Source organism: Pteropus alecto, unplaced genomic scaffold (assembly GCF_000325575.1).
Source record: "Pteropus alecto unplaced genomic scaffold, ASM32557v1 scaffold3, whole genome shotgun sequence".
In the NCBI taxonomy this organism is placed as follows: domain Eukaryota; kingdom Metazoa; phylum Chordata; class Mammalia; order Chiroptera; family Pteropodidae; genus Pteropus; species Pteropus alecto.
Window position 1 is genome coordinate 1,330,214 of NW_006442484.1, and position 17,284 is coordinate 1,347,497.

The 17,284-nt window shown below is 38.0% G+C and overlaps 1 protein-coding gene across 1 annotated transcript in view; it reads left to right on the forward strand.

Annotated features, from left to right (window-relative positions):
• The window catches only part of MRPS6 (mitochondrial ribosomal protein S6), a 73,542-nt gene extending 56,518 nt beyond the window's left edge, over positions 1-17,024 (forward strand). Inside the window, exon 3 of the mRNA XM_025039319.1 lies at positions 16,401-17,024. Within this exon, the coding sequence (XP_024895087.1) occupies positions 16,401-16,590 (190 nt within the window). The 3' untranslated portion in view covers positions 16,591-17,024. The remainder of the gene's footprint in view (positions 1-16,400) is intronic.
• Positions 17,025-17,284: the final 260 nt, after the last annotated feature.

Consider the following 17,284-nt stretch of genomic DNA (forward strand, 5'->3'; position numbering starts at 1 on the left):
CCCTCCCCCTCGCCCACCCCTACCCCACCCCCTCTGAGCCACTAAGCGCTTCAGTGGAAATTTCCACTTGTCTGCTAGGGGGAAGGGGAGGCCAAGAGAGTGTGTGACTGTGTTTGAGAGAGACAGAGACAAAGAACTTTAATTCTAGCAAGCACTTTTTATGGAAAACTTGCACATACAGGGTTAAGACCAAAGTAAAATAAACAAATACAGCTTTTACATTTAGGATCATTGTGAGAAAACACATTTTTCTCCCTCAACAATGCAGAGGTGGGGAATTTGAGGGGATGGGGCCTGGCAGCCCCGGACTGTCTGCATAGCTTGTGTCAGAAGCTGACTGAATGTACCAGGGCCTCGGACCTTAGGGAGGAGGAGCAGAAACACACTGAGAACTACTGGCTTCCTCGTGCAACCGCTGCTGCGGAGAGAGTGACTTTGGTGGCATCCTTTTCTAGTACTGGCCTCAGCCTTTCCTGGGGAAGCCATTTCTCTGGTTCTTCTCAGATCTCTGTGGGGTTTCAGTTATGGTAGTAGGGAGGGTTTTGTAGTGTGAGAGTGTCTTAGGAAATACAAAGGAGGATAAATTAACACCTTGAAGACCACATGGGCAAGTTCTAGCCATGAAATAGTTCGCCGTTTTAACTTTTGAACATGGGACTCTGTGATGAGAAATGCATTAGTGTACCAAACCTTTTTTTGGGGGGGCGGTCTTTTCTCTCCTTGCTAGGTATCAATCATTTCCTTCCACTTCTGCAGAGTTGGTGCTACATAAAAATACTTTTTTTAAATATTAAGTGCTTTTCTATAGAAAAGAGAGTTGCTTGGGTAAAGCTGATTTCTAGCTTGTAGAGTAAGTGATTCCACAATTAGAACCACACATGGGAAAACACGCCTCTAAATTAAACACTGTTGGGCTTCGTGTTTAAGGCGATGGTAATGCTTACATCAACCCTACCTGGTGTGCAGAATCAGTTCACTGGTGCCATTGAGCACATGGTTGCAGGTGCTGAGAATGTATAATTAGATTTTGCATTGCTAAGCTGGATGTTTCCAAAATGATCTGTTCATTTATTGATTGTCATTGATTAGTATAAAAGTAGAGAATGGAAAACTAGCTATTTGAAGAACTTCATTATTCTTTTTCTTATTGGGATGTCAGCTTTGGGGTACGTGTAGCCAGTTGCAGTTATAGTCATAATTCTAAACTGTTTTCTCTTGAATGAGGAGCTTATTGTGAGGATAGAGATAAGAAAGAGTCCACATCTGTTATGATTTTTGTCATGTTTTGACTCTGCCTAACTTGATGAGGAGAAGGAAAGAAGCAAACATCGATATTTCATTTTGGTTATCGAATCTTCTTGGTCCTCCCCTTTCTGTGGGCCAGGAGGAAGGTGGGGCAAAAGCACTCTCAGATTCCTCTAGAGACACCAAGCCCCTCTTGGCTTCTCCCCTTAAACAGCAGCTCATCTGAATTTCAGAATGACTTCTCCATGGCAACCGTCAGCAGGATGTAGGTGGTGGGTATCAAGGGAGTTTCAAGGTCATTTTTTTCAACCTAACTTCCATTTCTACAGGTCTGTTATGGATCTGTGCTGTCATAGGAAAGGGACTCTTGCGGGCCTCACAACCTGCCCAGACCCATAACTGCAGGTGGGTTGTTTCTAGACCTCACTTTCTTCATATCACTCTCTCATGTCTGTAAATCGTCTCATTGTCATTCCTCAGGTCATCTGTACTTAGAAAGCCCAGCAGCTAGGAGTTGGGTGTTCATGACTGCCCGTCATTTCCACAGCCTTCTGCAGGGCCCGGAGACTTGTGGAAGTAGCGGGAGCCTAAGTTTTTGACAGCACAGCAGCCCTTGTAATTTCCTATCTCCAGCTGTGTCCAGATGTTCCAGCAAGTCAAGACCTTGTGTACCTCCTTCTGAAGTTTGCCCATAGTAGATTGTTCATTGACCAGTTAAGTTTGCCCCGGATGAGTAAGTGAGAGCAAAGAGTATATACTGGCAGTAACCAGGGATTGGTCATGGTCTTTCCTGTGCGAGAAGCCATAATGGACCATTGACCTATGTTGCTTGGGTCACTAAGGCAGATGGAGATGGACTTTGTCCTGCACTTCCGCTTCGTTCCGTGGTGGAGAGAGACAACTTGGTTCCCTAGGAGGGAGGTGGGGAGGTAAGAAGTTCAGCTGTCAGCTGGGAGTGTGAATATGGTAAGGTCTGCCTATTTCTGAGCCACTTCTCCCTATCTGTTTTGGTGGTGTTGCCTTTTTGTGGAAATTTCTGCGGTGTAATAGGGATCATGGGTGTAGAAAAGCTTTTGCCCACGTGAGCCCAGGGCACACATCAGCAGGGCGATAAGCGTGAAATGACTGTCATAGCTGTGGTTGTGGGCACAAACCCATTTGTGTTTGGCCATTGCTCTGTTGGGGTTTGGTTGCTAGAGGTGAGTCATGATTGGCGGAGGTAAAGCAGGGTAGGTAAAAGAAGGTAGAGGCTAGAGAGGCTAGAGAGGTTTTGGTGCTAACAGGAGCCTCCGGAAGTCAAGCTTAGGATTTCCAGGCCTTTTTCTAGGACTTCTCTTCATCCTCAAGAAACCTCCGAAATGCTGGCTGCTAGGTAGCAAGAGATGTGGTTGGTGTGGGGCCTGCCTCTCAACTTTGTGACCTGGAGCAGATAATTCCCTCGTAAGCAGCGTGAAGGGATTGACTGCATTGTCTTCATGGTCCTCTTCTGTGATTCTGTAACGCATTGGCCCCAAAGCTATCTGTAGCTTCTTGTGTCCTGGAGTCAAAAGACGGCTCTGTTAGAATCCTGGCTGTGGCCACTTAGAAGCTGAGTGACCTTGAGCTAATGACTTAATGGTTACAGAATGCAGAGGCGGCAATGTGTAGGAAACACTCCGAAAACTACTAGGGTAGTAGTTGTCGCTGGGGACAGGGCTGCTGGACCCAAACCAACACCGGACACCACTTCCTCTTCTTTCATTTCCTGAATTTCCACGTAGATTGGAGCTTCTGCTTCCCCGTCATCCTCTTACTCAGAAGCTGTGTAAAAGATGTGAAAGTACTTTGCAAATTAGAAAGTTCTATAAGACGCTTCCCTTTTAATGTCTTAAATAGGAGGTTTCTGATATATCTGGCCTCTAGTTTCCATCCTTGGGTATCCTTTTTACCCTTATCACAAAATGGTATCCAGAAGCTTTGGGGATGTGTCTTAGAATTATTCGGTGAGTGCCAGTGCATGGAGAATACTGTTCAGGAAGACTGTATGAGAATTGATTGTGGGTGGTTGAGTTAGTTGTTGACAACTGTAAACACACTTTGTCCTAGAAACATCTTTAGACTCTAAGGCTAGCCCATAGAAATGCCTCTGTGGTACAGTTGAATGGAAAATGGAAGAAAACAATTTTTGCTAAACCCTACACATAGTATTTGAATAACCTGAATACCTGATTGTCAGGCTTAACTCGTGAGAGCAGGAGACACCTGTGGACTTTCTGGAGGGAGGGGACTTGGAGCACTTAGGGTTGGCAGTGGTGATTACCTGGTTACTGCCCAGAGCATGGCGGGCCCTTGCTAAGCGCTTCCCTCCATGTTACCCTGTGTAATATCTGCATTTTCCAGTGCACTACCTAAGACTGTCAGCACAGAGCTTTAAGTGTAATAAAGGAAAAGAGGGAGACTCTTCTAGGGAAACCAGAAAAAAGGCAAGGAAAGAGGAAGGAGTTCAAAGAGGATGCATATGTGTTTAAAGAAAAACAAGCCTGCAATAGAATTAAGGATGGTGAGAATGTTGGCAGACAGAAGGCGAGGTCAGAACTTGTCTACGGTAGTTTGAAAGGATAGTTTAATGAATACTGAGCGAAAGAACAAATGGATAGACTGAGAAGCAATTCCGGGGGTTGTGTCGAGTGAGAGACTTCCCTGACCCAGCCGCCAGGTGGCCATAATAATTTGGGGATTGGAGGAGCGGGTAAACTGCTGCGGGTGACAAGGAGAAGGTAATTTAAGGTTAGTCACACTTACCTTTTAGGCTCTATTTCAGAGTCTTACTCAAGGTAAGTAATCAATAAATATCGAATAAATGAGCGGTTCTTAAGTTGGGTGGCTGCAACTCTCGGAAAATTTGGACAGGTTGGTGTGTAATTTTCAGGGTAAGCTCAAATGGTGGTCTCACCAGTGAGCAGATGTATATAAGTCACCGTCTCAAGAAGCTCACCAGATAGTGGAGGAGCTTTCACCATTTTGATTCATTTCTCAAGAAACCCTGGGAGTCTTCGTCAGCTGTAATTGCTCCCTTATCTCCAACACCCCCATATCAAGTCATTTACTAAGTCCTGCCCATTCAACTTCCCGTATACCATATTTGTTTGTTTGTTTATTTATTTTTCAATTAGAGTTGACATTCAGTATTTATATTAGTTCCAGGCATGCAGCATAGTGGTTAGACATTTACATAATTTATGCAGTGATCACCTGCTTAGTCTAGGACCCACCTGGCACCATACAGAGTAATTACAGTGTTATTCACTATATTCCTTATGCTGTACTTAACGTCCCCAAGACTGTTTTGTAACTGCCAATTTGTACTTCTTAATCTCTTCACCTTTTTCACCCAGCCCCCCAACCGCCCTCCCATTTTGCAATCATCAGTTTGTTTTTTGTATTATGAATCTTTCTGTTTTGTTAGTTTATTTCGTTCTTTAGATTCCGAATATAAGTAAAATCATATGGTATTTGTCTTTCTCTGACTTATTTCACTTAGCATAATCCCTTCTAGGTCCATCTGTGTGGTTGAAAATGGTAAGATTTCATTTTTTTTGTTTATGACTGAGTAATATTCCATCGTATATATGTACCACAACTTCTTTATTCAATCGTCTGATGATGGGCTCTTAAGTTGCTTTCATATCCTGACTATTGTAAATGGCATTGCAGTGAACATAGGTTTGCATATGTCTTTTTTAATTAGTGTTTTGGTTTTCTTCGGATAAATACCCAGAAGTGGAATTGCTGGGTCATAAGGTAGTTCTATTTTTAACTTTTTAAGGAACCTTTAAACTGGTTTCCCCTATATACCATTTTTAAATCAATAGCTTTGTAGATATATTATTGGTACACAAATTGCACATATTAAAGTGTACAATTTAATAAGGTTTGACTGATTTATATACTACGAAATCACCACAATCGAGATAATAAACAAATTGGTTACCCCAAAAGTTTCCTCCTGCCTCTTGGATTCTTTCTTCTTGTCCCCAGTCCCTAGCAACCACTGATCTGCTTTCCTTCATTATAGATTAGTTTATATTTTCTAGAATCTTATTTAGATAGAATTAGATAGTATATACTCTTTGATTGTAGTTTCTTTTACTCATTAAATTATTTTGAGATTTAGCAATAGTATATGGCAATAGTTTATATTGCTGAGTAGTATGCCATTTATGACTATACCAGCTTGCTTATCAGTTTCTATGTTGATGGATGTTTATACTGTTTCCAGTTTTGGGTTGTTAGAAATAAAGGTGCTACGAACATTTAAGTACTAGTTGTATGGACACATGGTTTAATTTTCTTGGATGAATACCTAGGAATGAAATGGCTTAATCGCGATGGCAGGGATGTGTTTAACTTTTTAAGAAAATGTGCAACTGTTTTCCAAAGCGGTTGCGTCATTTTGCATTTCCACTGGTAGTGTATGTTCCTCTACATACATAGAGAGTGCCAGTTCCTCTACATTCTTACCAACACTTGACATGGTCTTTTTAATTTGGTTTTAAACCAAATTTGGTTAATTTAATTTGATTTTAATGGTTTTAATTTGCATTTCTCTAATGACTAGTGGTATTAAGTGTCTTTTTATGTGCTTCTTCACCATCGTATATTGGGTGAAATGCTTGTTCAGATCTTACCCATTTAAAAATTTTTAAAATTAAATTTTAAAGAGTTTTTTATATTCTAAGAAACAAGTCCTTTATCAGATGTGTGATTTACACATCTCAGTCTGTGGCTTGTCTTTTAATGATCTTAACAGTATTTTTCAAAGAGCAGTTTTTAATTTTGATGAGGTCTAATTTATGAAATTTTTTTTATGGATCGTGCTTTTGGTGTCATGTCTAAGGAACCTTTACTTAACCCAGGGTCGCAGAGAGTTTGTCAAAGATTTCTTCTAGTTTTATAGCTTTATGTTTTATGTTTAGATCTATGTTCCATTTTGAATTAACTTGTGTGTGTGGTACAAGTGTGGATCAAAGTTAATTTTTTTTACATATGTATATCAAATTGTTCCAGCACAATTTATTTAAAGGATTATTCTTTCTCCACTGTACCACCTTTGCACCTTTGTCTAAAATGAGTTGTACATATATGTATGGATCTATTTGTGGACTCTAATTATATTCTTTTGATCTGCGTATCTTTATATGAGTACTATACCGTCTTGGTTACCATAGCTTTATAATAAGTCTTGAAATCAAGTAGTGTCTGTACTATAACTATATCCTCTATTAAAGTTATTTTGGCTGTTCTAGGTCCTTTTAATTTCCATATGAACTTTAGAATAAGTTTCTAACAAAAGAGTGTGCTATGATTTTGATTGGGATTCTGTCGAATCTCTGGATCAATTTGGGATAATTGACATCTGAATAAATTTGAATTTTTGTACCCATGAACAAGATATACCTCTCCATTTATGTAGGTTTTCTTTAATTTCTTTTAGCAGTGGTTTGTAGTATTTAGTGTACAAGTCTTGTACATCTTCTGTCAGATTTATCCATAAATATTTCATATTTAATTTCAAGCTCTGATTATTCATTGCTAGTATATAGAAATACAGTTGATTGTTTGTATATTAATCTTATATCTTACAACCTTGCTAAAGTCACTTATTCTAGTATCTTTTTTTTATAAATTTCTACGAATTTTTTTATATACTCAATCATGGTATCTGCAAATAAAGAGAGTTTTGCTTCTTCCTTACCAAGCTGGACACCTTTTATTTTATTTCTTATTGCACTGGCGAGAACCTTCAGTAGAATGTTGAAGTGTGAGAGCGGACATCCTTGTTTGTCCCCGGGGGAAAACATTCAGACTTTCACCATTTATAGCACGATGTTAATTGTGGGGTTTTCAAAGATGCTCTTTGTAAGGTTGAAGAAGGTCCCTTCTATCCCTAGTGTGCTGAGAATTTTTTTCAGGAATAGATGTGGGATTTTGTTAAATGCTCTTTTTTTGTATCTGTTGGAATGATCGTATGGTTTTTCTTTTTTAATTTGTTAATATAGTGATTTACATTGATCGATTTTCAAATGATAAACCAATCTTGTGTTCTTAGGCTAAACCCTACTTGGTTATGATATATTGTCATTTTATATATTTTATTGTCTGTTTGCTAAAATATTGTTCAGGAATTTTTTCATTATGTTCCTGAGGGATATTGGTTTTTTATTATTATTATTATTATTATTATTATTCCCCTTTTATTGTAATGTCTTTGTCTGGTCTTGGTATCAGGGTAATGTAGGCTTCATTGAACATATTGGGAAGTGTTTTCCTATTTTCTTGACCAATTTATATCAGAATTGGTATTTTTTTCTTAAATGTTTGGTAGAATTCACCAGAGAAGCCATTTGGGTCTGTGGTTTTCTTTGTGGGAAAGTTTTTAATTACAACTTTAATTTCTTTAATAGATATAGGGTTTTTTAGGTTATCTATTTCTTCTTGAGTGAGTTTTTGTAGTTTGTGTTTTTCAAGGAATTTCAGTGAAGTTGTCACATTCATTGCAAAAATTGTTTATGACCTTCCTTTACCATCCTTTTTTAAATACCTGTAAAATTTTTAGTCATTTCACCTCTCTCATTCTTGAATATTAGTAGTTTATTTCTTATGTCTTTTTACTGAGTAGTCCAACTAGAGATATATCAATTTTATTTTTTCAATGAACTAGTATTTGATTTCATTGATGTTCTTATTGTTTCTCCTTGTTCAGGCAGGGACTATTGCTCTGATCTTTTTTGGTCTTATTTTGCATTTAATTTGCTCTTTTTCTAGTTTCTTAGGTGGAAGCCAAGATCATCGGTGTAAGTTTTTCTTTTCTTACTTAGATGTGTAGTGTTATAAATTTCCTGCTAAGTACTGTTTTAGTGGCATTCCTCAAATTTCGATATGTTTTATTTTCTTTTTGATTTCTTCTTTGACCCATAGATTACTTAGACATATATTTAGTTTCCAAGGATTTGAGAATTTTCTCAAGATTTTTCTGTATGACAGCTTTCTTTAGATTTATTGAGACTTGTTTTATGGCCCAGAATATGGTCACCTTGGTAAATGATCTGTGTGCATTTGAGAACAATATGTATCTTGCTGTTGTTGGGTGAGCAGTTCTATAAATGTCAGATCTAGATTGTTGATGGTGATGTTCAGTTTTTCTATGTCCTTGATGATTTTCTATAAACTAGTTTTATGAATTACTAAGAAGAATGTTAAAAGTCTCTAACTATAATTGTGGACTTTTCTGTTTCTTTCTTCATTTCTATTAGTTTTTACTTCCTGTGTGCTGTAGCTCTGTTATCTGCTATATACACATTTAGGATTGTTGTGTCCTCTTGGTGAACCCATCTTTAATGTATTCTCCTATTTTTCCCCCTGATAATTTTTCTTTGCTCTGAAGTCTACTTTGTCTGATATTACTAAGTCACTCGAGCTTTCTTTTGATTAGTGTTTTTACATGGTATATAAGTAAAAGGACATGTTTTTCTGTCCTTTTATTTTTAATTATTGTTTACTTGGATGACTTTCCCATTAGGCTTGGCTAAGAGTGAATGGTTGCTTGGGAAGTTTTCTTAGGAGTTTTGAACCCTCTTTATATAGAATTACAAAAATGCCATCCTTTTTTCTCATAGCTTCTTTCCTTGTTGAATCTGTCCATTTTCAGTTTGATCTCTCCTATTTTCTGTGAGGAGGTCACCTTTGATGCTAACACCACCACTTTCAGATACTTAACTGTGGACCTGTTACATGTTAACCTCTGTTCAGGGTGCTGGGGATATAGCAACAAAGTCCTCCTTAGGGCAGTTATGATTTGGTGGAGTGAGATAGACTGTAAATGCATACTGTGTCAGTGCTGATAAAGTGCTATGGGGGGGCAAAAAAAAAAAAAAACATTGAGTAAGGGACATAGAGGAGTGAGACTTGGGTCCGGGCAAGGAGGCTGTTGCTTTAAGAGAAGTGGTCAAAGGCGACCCCTCTGTTCTGACAAGGTGACATTTGGACAGCGCCATGGTGGTAGTGAGAGATGGGTTACTTGGAGGACCTTGGGCGAAGAACATTTCTGGCAGAAGGAGCGCAAAGACCTAGTATGAGAATGTGCTTGGGAGAAAAGTGTGGCTAGAATAAAGTCAGTGGTATCAGAAGATCATCGTAACCAGCTGGAACATTGCAGAATTCTGAAACGCTGCACTGAAAATGGTCCTTTAACAACACTGTGTCCAAACCAAACAGTACGGGGAGGCTTAAACTTTTAGAACGGAGAGGTGGGTCGGGCAGGGAGTAAAGACCCATTCTCCTTTGTGTTGTTACCTAGCCGAGCTGAAGAGATTGTTGTTGATCTTTTAAGACCGGTGAGCTGTATGAGGTGCCCCTCTGTATTCTGGTCTGAGTAGATGGACGTTAAATTCTCTTACCCAAGATTCAGATAATTTCCATTTTTTCCCCCATGGAGCACACAGTTCAGAACCCCAAAATGAAGTCAGAGGTGAGAGACTGGGGGTGTTAAAAGTCTTTAACAGACGCATGGCCCCCACCGGTCACCTTCCCCATAGGACTCCTTTCCTGGGGAAGGCACAGGTTGATTAAGTGTCTGCAACTTGGCGATCATGAATTTCTAGACTGTCGCCAGAAAGGCTGCCTTGTCCCTCAGCCTGTAATGCTGCCCACTACTGCACCCCCACAACGAGCTCAAATCCCAAAGACTTGGGGGGGTCCCAGGGACTGGGATTTTATCAACATGGATAAACAGTGTTCATGTGTGAAAAAGCTGGTGACCTCGCCATCAGACTCTACCCTTACTTTATGGTACTTTTCCCAAGCGTGGCTACTCTGGGGCCAGGTCCCCTTGGGTCAGAGGTTTACTCTCCCTGGATGGCCTTCCTCGACACCTGCTCAGGTCTGACCTGGGGTGCTCTGGGGCCTTTGCGCACCAACAAGATTTCACCAGAAACACAGTTTCAAGGGCTTAACTTGTCTCCGGGTTGGTCTTGGAGAGAAATATTTTATTCTGAAGTGCAGATGCAGAAAACAGGTAAACAAATGGCTAAAGAGAAAATGGACATTCCTTAAAATATGGTTTATATTTCAATGTAAGTTTTCTTATAGTATAGTTAGGGGAAAATAATTTGAACTGGAATTGATAATTTGGTAACTTCCATCCTGCTTTTAGGTTTGTGCATCCAGAAAACAATGGCTTCTTTTTTTTTTTATTTTTCTGTTTACCTTTGATGCTCTTCACAAGTTTCCCTCATCCCCCACCCCTGCCCCTGGCAACTTCTGTTCTCTTTATCTATGAGCTTGTTGTTGTTGTTGTTGTTGTTTAAGATTCCACGTGTAAGAGAGATCACATATAAGAGAGGTCACATAGTATTTGTCTTTCTCTGTCTGATGTTTCACTTAGTGTAGTGCCCTTGAGGTTCATCCACGTTGATGCAAGTAGCAAGATTTCATTCTTTTTTAGGGCTGAATAGTATTCGTGTGTGCACACGCGTATGTGTGCAGGCATGCACCACAGTTTCTCTCTGCATTCATCCATCAATGGACAGTCAGGTTGCTTTCATATCTTGGCTATTGTAAGTAATGATTTAGTGAACATGGGGGTGCATATATCTTTTTGAGTTAGTGTTTTAATTTTCTTTAGATGGGTACCCAGAAATGGAATTGCTGGATTATTTGGTAGTTCTATTTTTAATTTTTTGAGGAACCCTCCATACTTGTTTTCCATAGTGGTTCCAATTTACATTCCTACCAGCAGTGCCTAAGGATTCTCTTTTTTCCACATCCTTGACAATACTTATTATTTCTTAATATTTTGATAATAGCCATTCTAAGAGGTGTGAGGTGATGGTTTTGCTCTACGTTTCTTTGATGGTTAATGATGTCGAGCATCTTTTCATTTATCTCTCAGTCATCTATATATCTTCTTTGGAAAACTGTCTATTCACATCTGCCCATTTTTAAAATTGGATTGTTTTTTTGGCTATTATGTGAGTTCTTTATGTATTTTTTATATTAAACCCTTATCAAATATATGATTTGCAAATATTTTCTCCCATTCAGTAGGTCGCCTTTTCATTTGTTGATGGTTTCCTTTGCTATGCAGAAGCTTTTTTAGTATGAGGTAGTGCTACTTATTTATTTTTGCTTTTGTTGCTTTTGGTGTCAGATTATAAAAATCATCTCTAAGACCTACGTCAAGGTGCATACTGCCTGCATTTTCTTCTAGGAGTTTTATGGTTTCATGTCTTAAATTCAGATTTATTTTGAGTTGATTTTTTATGTATGGTGTAAGATAGTGGTCGAGTTTTATTCTTTTGCATTTGGCCGCCTCGTTTTCCCAGCATCATTTATTGAAGAGACTGTCCTTTCTCTATTGTATGTTCTCAGCTCCTTCGTCATAAATTAGTTGATCATATTTGTATGATTTTATTTCTGGGCTCTATTCTGTTCCATTGATCTGTATGTCTGTTTTTATGCCAGTACCATACTGTTTTAATTGATATAGCTTTGTAATGTACTTTGAAATCAGGGAGTGTGGTCCTTTCAGCTTTGTTCTTTCTCTAGATTGCTTTGGCTATTTGTTTTTATTGTTTGTTTTTTGTTTTTTGGAGTTCTGTACAAATTTTAAGATTATTTGTTTTATTTCTGTAAAAAATGCCATTGCAATTTTGATAGATATTGTATTGAATCTGTAGATTGTTTGGGGTAATACAGAGGTTTTAACAATATTGATTCTTCCAATCCATGAGCAAGGAATATCTATCCATTTATTTGCATCTTCAGTTTCTTTCATTAATGTCTTGTTGTTTTCAATATACAGGTCTTTTACTTCCTTGATTAAATTTATTTTTAGATATTTTGTTTGATTCAATAGTAAATGGAATTGTAATCTTTATTTCTCTTTCTGATAGTTCATTATTGGTGTATAGAAATGCAACAGATTTTTGTGCATTGATTTTGTATCCTGTAACGTCATTGAATTTCTTTATTCCAACAGGTTTTTTTGATGGAGTCTTTAGGGTTTTTTATATCTAATATGTCATCTGAAAATAGCGACAGTTTTTCTTCTTTCTTTCTGATTGGATGCCTTTTATTTGTTGTTCTTGCCTTATTGTTTTGGCTGGGACTTGCTGTACTATATGGAATAAAAGTGAGAACAGTGGGCATCCTCGTCTTTCCTAATCTAGAGGAAATGCTTTCTTTCAGCTTTTCATTGTTGACTATGATGTTAGCTGCGGACTTGTCATATATGACCTTTATTATGTTGAGGTACATTTCCTTTATATTACCTTTGTTGAGACTTTTTTTTTATCATAAATGTATGTTGAATTTTGTCAAATGCTTTTTCTGTATTTATTGAGATGATCATAAGATTTTTATCTTTCATTGCTAATGCTCTGTATCACATTCACTGATTTGCTGATAGTGAACCATCTTTGCATCCCTGAAATAAATCACAGTTGATCATAGCATATGTTCCTTTTAATGTATTGTCGAATCCAATTTGCTAACATTTTGTTGAGGATTTTGTATCTATGCTCATCAAGGATATTGGCCTGTAATTTTTTTCATGAGGCGTCCTCGTCTAGTTTTGGTATCAGGGTAATGCTGGCCTCATAAAATAAGTTTGGAAGAGTTCCCTTTGACTTTTTGGAAGAATTCGAGAAGGATTGGTGTTCATTCTTTGACTGTTGGATAAAATTCACCAGTGAAACCATCTGGTTCTGGACTTTTGTTTGTTGGGAGGTTTTTGATTACCGGTTCAATCTCCTTACTTGTAATTGATCTGTTCACCTTTTCTGTTTCATCATGGTTCAGTCTTGGTAGGTCATATGTTTCTAGGAATTTGGTTCTTCTGGGCTGTCCAGTCCGCTGGCTTATCATCGTTTACAGTAGTCTCCTGGTCCTTTGTATTTCTGTGGTGTCGGTTGTAATAGCCCCTCTTTCATTCGAGCCTCTCTTCTTGAGTCCTCATTATTTCTTGGTGAGTCTAGTTAAAGGCTCATCAACTTTGTTTATCTTTTCAGTGAACAAGCTTTTAGTTCCATTAATCTTTTCTATTGTCTTTTTAATCTATTTAATTTATTTCTGCTCTAATCTTTATGATTTCCTCCCTTCTACTAACTTTAGATTTCATTTGTTCTCTTGTAATTCCTTGAGATATAAAGTTAGGTTGTTTGAGACTTTAATGTTTTATTGAGGTGGGCATTTTTCGCTATGAACTCCCCTCTTAGAACTGCTTTTGCTGCATCCCAGAAAATTTGGTACGTTATACAGGTATCCCCCACTTTTTGAAAGTTTGTGTTACTTCACTTTGCTTTTACAGAAAACTTCTGTTAGTACCAGTTTTTGCTAACTGAAATAAATCTGAAGAGGATTTTTGCTTTTACAGAAAAAGGCTAAAAGCAAAAATAGAATTTAGCATTTGTTTTGCAGCGAGTTATTACCGAAGCAGTGCACACCCCGAAGCAGTGAGGGGCACTGCCAAGCTCTTTCCCCGGGAGCTTCACTCATCATCTGAGCATCAAGCCACTATAGCTTTGAACTGTGTCTCTGAGCATCTGTGCTTTGTCTTGATTTATTTTGTGCATCTATTAGCAAGATGTGCCCTCAAATATCAGGAAGGCCTAAAAGAGCTTGTTAAGAGTGTTAAAGCTTAGCATTAAACTGGATGTAACTTAGTGTTTTGATTGTGGCAAATGAAATAAAGACATTGTATAGGCATTGGATTTGGGTCTGGGATCACTCAAAAACTTTTCCATGTAAGTTAATGATAATTGCCTTTTTATGCCATTTTGGCTTATGAAAGTTTTCATATGCATGCTCTACCTGTATTTCCGTTTTCATTCGTCTCAAAGTGTTTTTTTGATTTCTCTTTTGATTTCTTCTTTGACCCATTGGTTGTTCAGTAGCATGTTGTTTAATCTCCACATCTTCGTGAATTTTCCAGATTTCTTTGTGTAATTTCTGTTTCATACCATTGTAGTTGGAAAAGATGCTTGACATGATTTTAATCTTCCTAAACTTATTAAGACTTGTTTTCTGGCTTAACATAGCCTAGAAGATGTTCCACATGCGCTAAAAGAAGATGTATTCTGTTGCTTTTGGAAGGAATGTTCTGGTATAACGTGTTGTTTGGATGGAATGTCCATCTGATATATTTTGTCGTCTAAGGCAGATGTTTCCTTATTGATATTTTTTTTTGTCTGGATGATCTGTACATTGATGTAAGTGGGATATTAAAATCCCTTACTATTATTGTATTGTTTTTTCTCCCTTTAGGTCTGTAAATACACACACACACACACACACACGCACGCGCGTGCGCAGGTGCTCCTGTGTTGGGTGCATAAATATTTACAAATGTTATATCCTCTTGTTGGATTGACCCTTTTATGTTATGTGATGCCTTTCTTTGTCTCTTATTACAGTCTTTGTTTTAAAGTCAGTTTCGTCTGATGTAGGTGTAGCTTACCCCAGCTTTCTTTTTCCATTCGCATGGAATATCTTTTCCATCCCTTCGCCTTCAGCCTGTGTGTGTCCTTACATCTAAAGTGAGTCTCTTGTAGGCAGCATATAAACGGGTCTTGTTTTTCCTCAGTCACTTGAGATCTTTTGATTGGAGAATTTAGTCCCTTTACATTTAAAGTAATTATTGATAGGTATGTACTTATTGCCTTTTTGTTAATTGTTTATCAGCTGTTTTTTAGTTTCTCTCTGTATTTTCTTCTCTTGCTCTCTATTGTTTTGTGGTTTGATGACTCTTGTTTGTGGTATTCTTGTATTCCTTTCTCTTTCTCTTTTTTTGTATTTAGTATAGGTTTGTGCTTTTTGGTTACCATGAGACTTGCATATAACAACATATATCTGTAATGGTCTATTTTAAGTTGATAACAAGTTAAGTTTGATCACATTCTAAAGCTCAACATTTTACTACCCTCTCTCTCTCCATTTTATGATTTTGAAGTCACATTTTACGTCTTTTTATCTTGTGTATCCTTCAACTAATTATTGTAATCATAGGTATTTTTACTTCTTTTGTCTTTTAACCTTCGTACTACTTTATAAGTGATTGATCTACTACCTTTACCACATATTTACCTTGCTAGTGAGATTTATACTGTAATATGTTTTCTTGTTACTAATTAGTGCCCGTAAGTCCCTTTAACATTTTTTGTACGGCTTGTTTAGTGGTGGTGAACTCCTTTATCTTTAGCTTATGTGGAGAACTTTATTTCTCCTTCAATTCTGAATAACTTTGCCAGGCAGAGTATCCTTGGTTAGAAGTTTTTTCTTTCAGCACTTTGCCTATATCATGCCGCTCCTTTCTGGCCGGCAATTTTCTGCTGAAAAATCTGCTTATAGTTTTATGGAGGTTCCTTTGTATGTAATAAGTTGTTTTTCTCTTGCTGCTTCTACTATTCTCTCCTTGTCTTTAAGTTTTGATATTTTAATTATAATGTATCTTGACGTGGTCTCTATGGGTTCCTCTTATTTAGAATTCTCTGGGCTTCCGGGATCTGTATATTTGTTTCCTTCCCTAGTTTCGGGAAGTAATTTTCTTTTTGTTCCTTGTCAGTTTTTGAGCATGCGGGATAGTCCTAGACAAGTCTCAGGCCTTTTTAAATCTTTTTTCCTTGTTTTGGAAGTATATCTGATGGTACTTACTGTATCTCAGGTACATGAAGTTACTTGGAAAATCCTTTGGAAAATCCGAAGACCGCCAAATAGATGTTTTCGCAGAAAACATCAACTAATAGTTTGTTGAAAAATTCAGCCTTCTCGAACAGCAAATTCTGTTCTCGCACCCATAATCTAACCATACTTTCTAGTATTGCCCACTGTTTGTAATGTTGCAAGGCTTTTTTGCTACCACAGAGTTTGTTCGGGTTCAGATTTTTTGCTACCACGAAGTTTGTTCGGGTTCAGATTTTCACAACAACGTAATGGGAAAAGATACAAGAAAAGGAAGCTGGGCCTAGCACTACACTTTTGCTTAGCTGGTCAGCTGGCGGTGTGTATTTGTGTGTCGCTGATGTCTTTATCTGGGAAGGAGTAGAATGAAAGCATTGACCAAAATAGTGGAAGTGCTGTATTCAGAATGCAGGAATTCACAAATTTTTATTTTATTGCAGGTATTTCTTAGTGGATTTTTATGCACCAACAACAACTGTTGAAAGCATACTGGATCACTTATCTCGAGACACTGACGTGATTAGACCGAATATTGTAAAACACCCTCTGACCCAGGAAGTAAAGGAGTGTGAAGGGATCGTCCCAGTCCCACTTGAAGAAAAACTATATTCCACAAAGAAGAGGAAGTGAGAAGATTAACCACATTTTAGCCTTATATTTAATTCTCTCATTTCTGAGCACCATGGATTAATAATTTACAAGCTTGACCTTTAAAAAAGAATGTGTTACAGGTGCCATTTGATTTTTCTAAGGCATTTTTAGCCCGTGATCCCCTTTGCTGTGAGAGGTGGGGGAATGACTTGCTTAGAGCTACTTTGTAAACTGTGGCACCGGCACATTCTTAATTTTGTTACATTGGTGTAATTTCTTTGTCAGTGAGGTCTTTTTGCTCTGCAACAACACTAACCGCCATTTTGAACCACAAAACTTAAAAAACTGCCTTGGATTGTAAGCTAGTCATTCAGACTGTATAACCATGTGAAATAAAATACCATTCAGACTGTAAAACCCTGCTATTTATATGAGTGACTTTTGGTCAGAGTAATAAACATGATTTTAAAACACTTGGGTAGGTGTTTTGTCTCTTCAGCCACCCCAGCACAGAGCACTGCCACAGGCCTCACAGCCCCGGTCTGCCCAGAATGTTAGCTTGTGGGGTGGGTTACCTGCTTACCAGTCCAAGTTCAGACACTGGGAGAAGTTGGGTAGGGGTCAGGGCAGTGGGAGATGTGTCTGTCCCTTGACTACTGGGTATTCTCTAAAACAGTAACTTTTTTTCTTTTTATCTCGTAATTAACTTTTCACGGTGGTGGGTGCTGCTCTT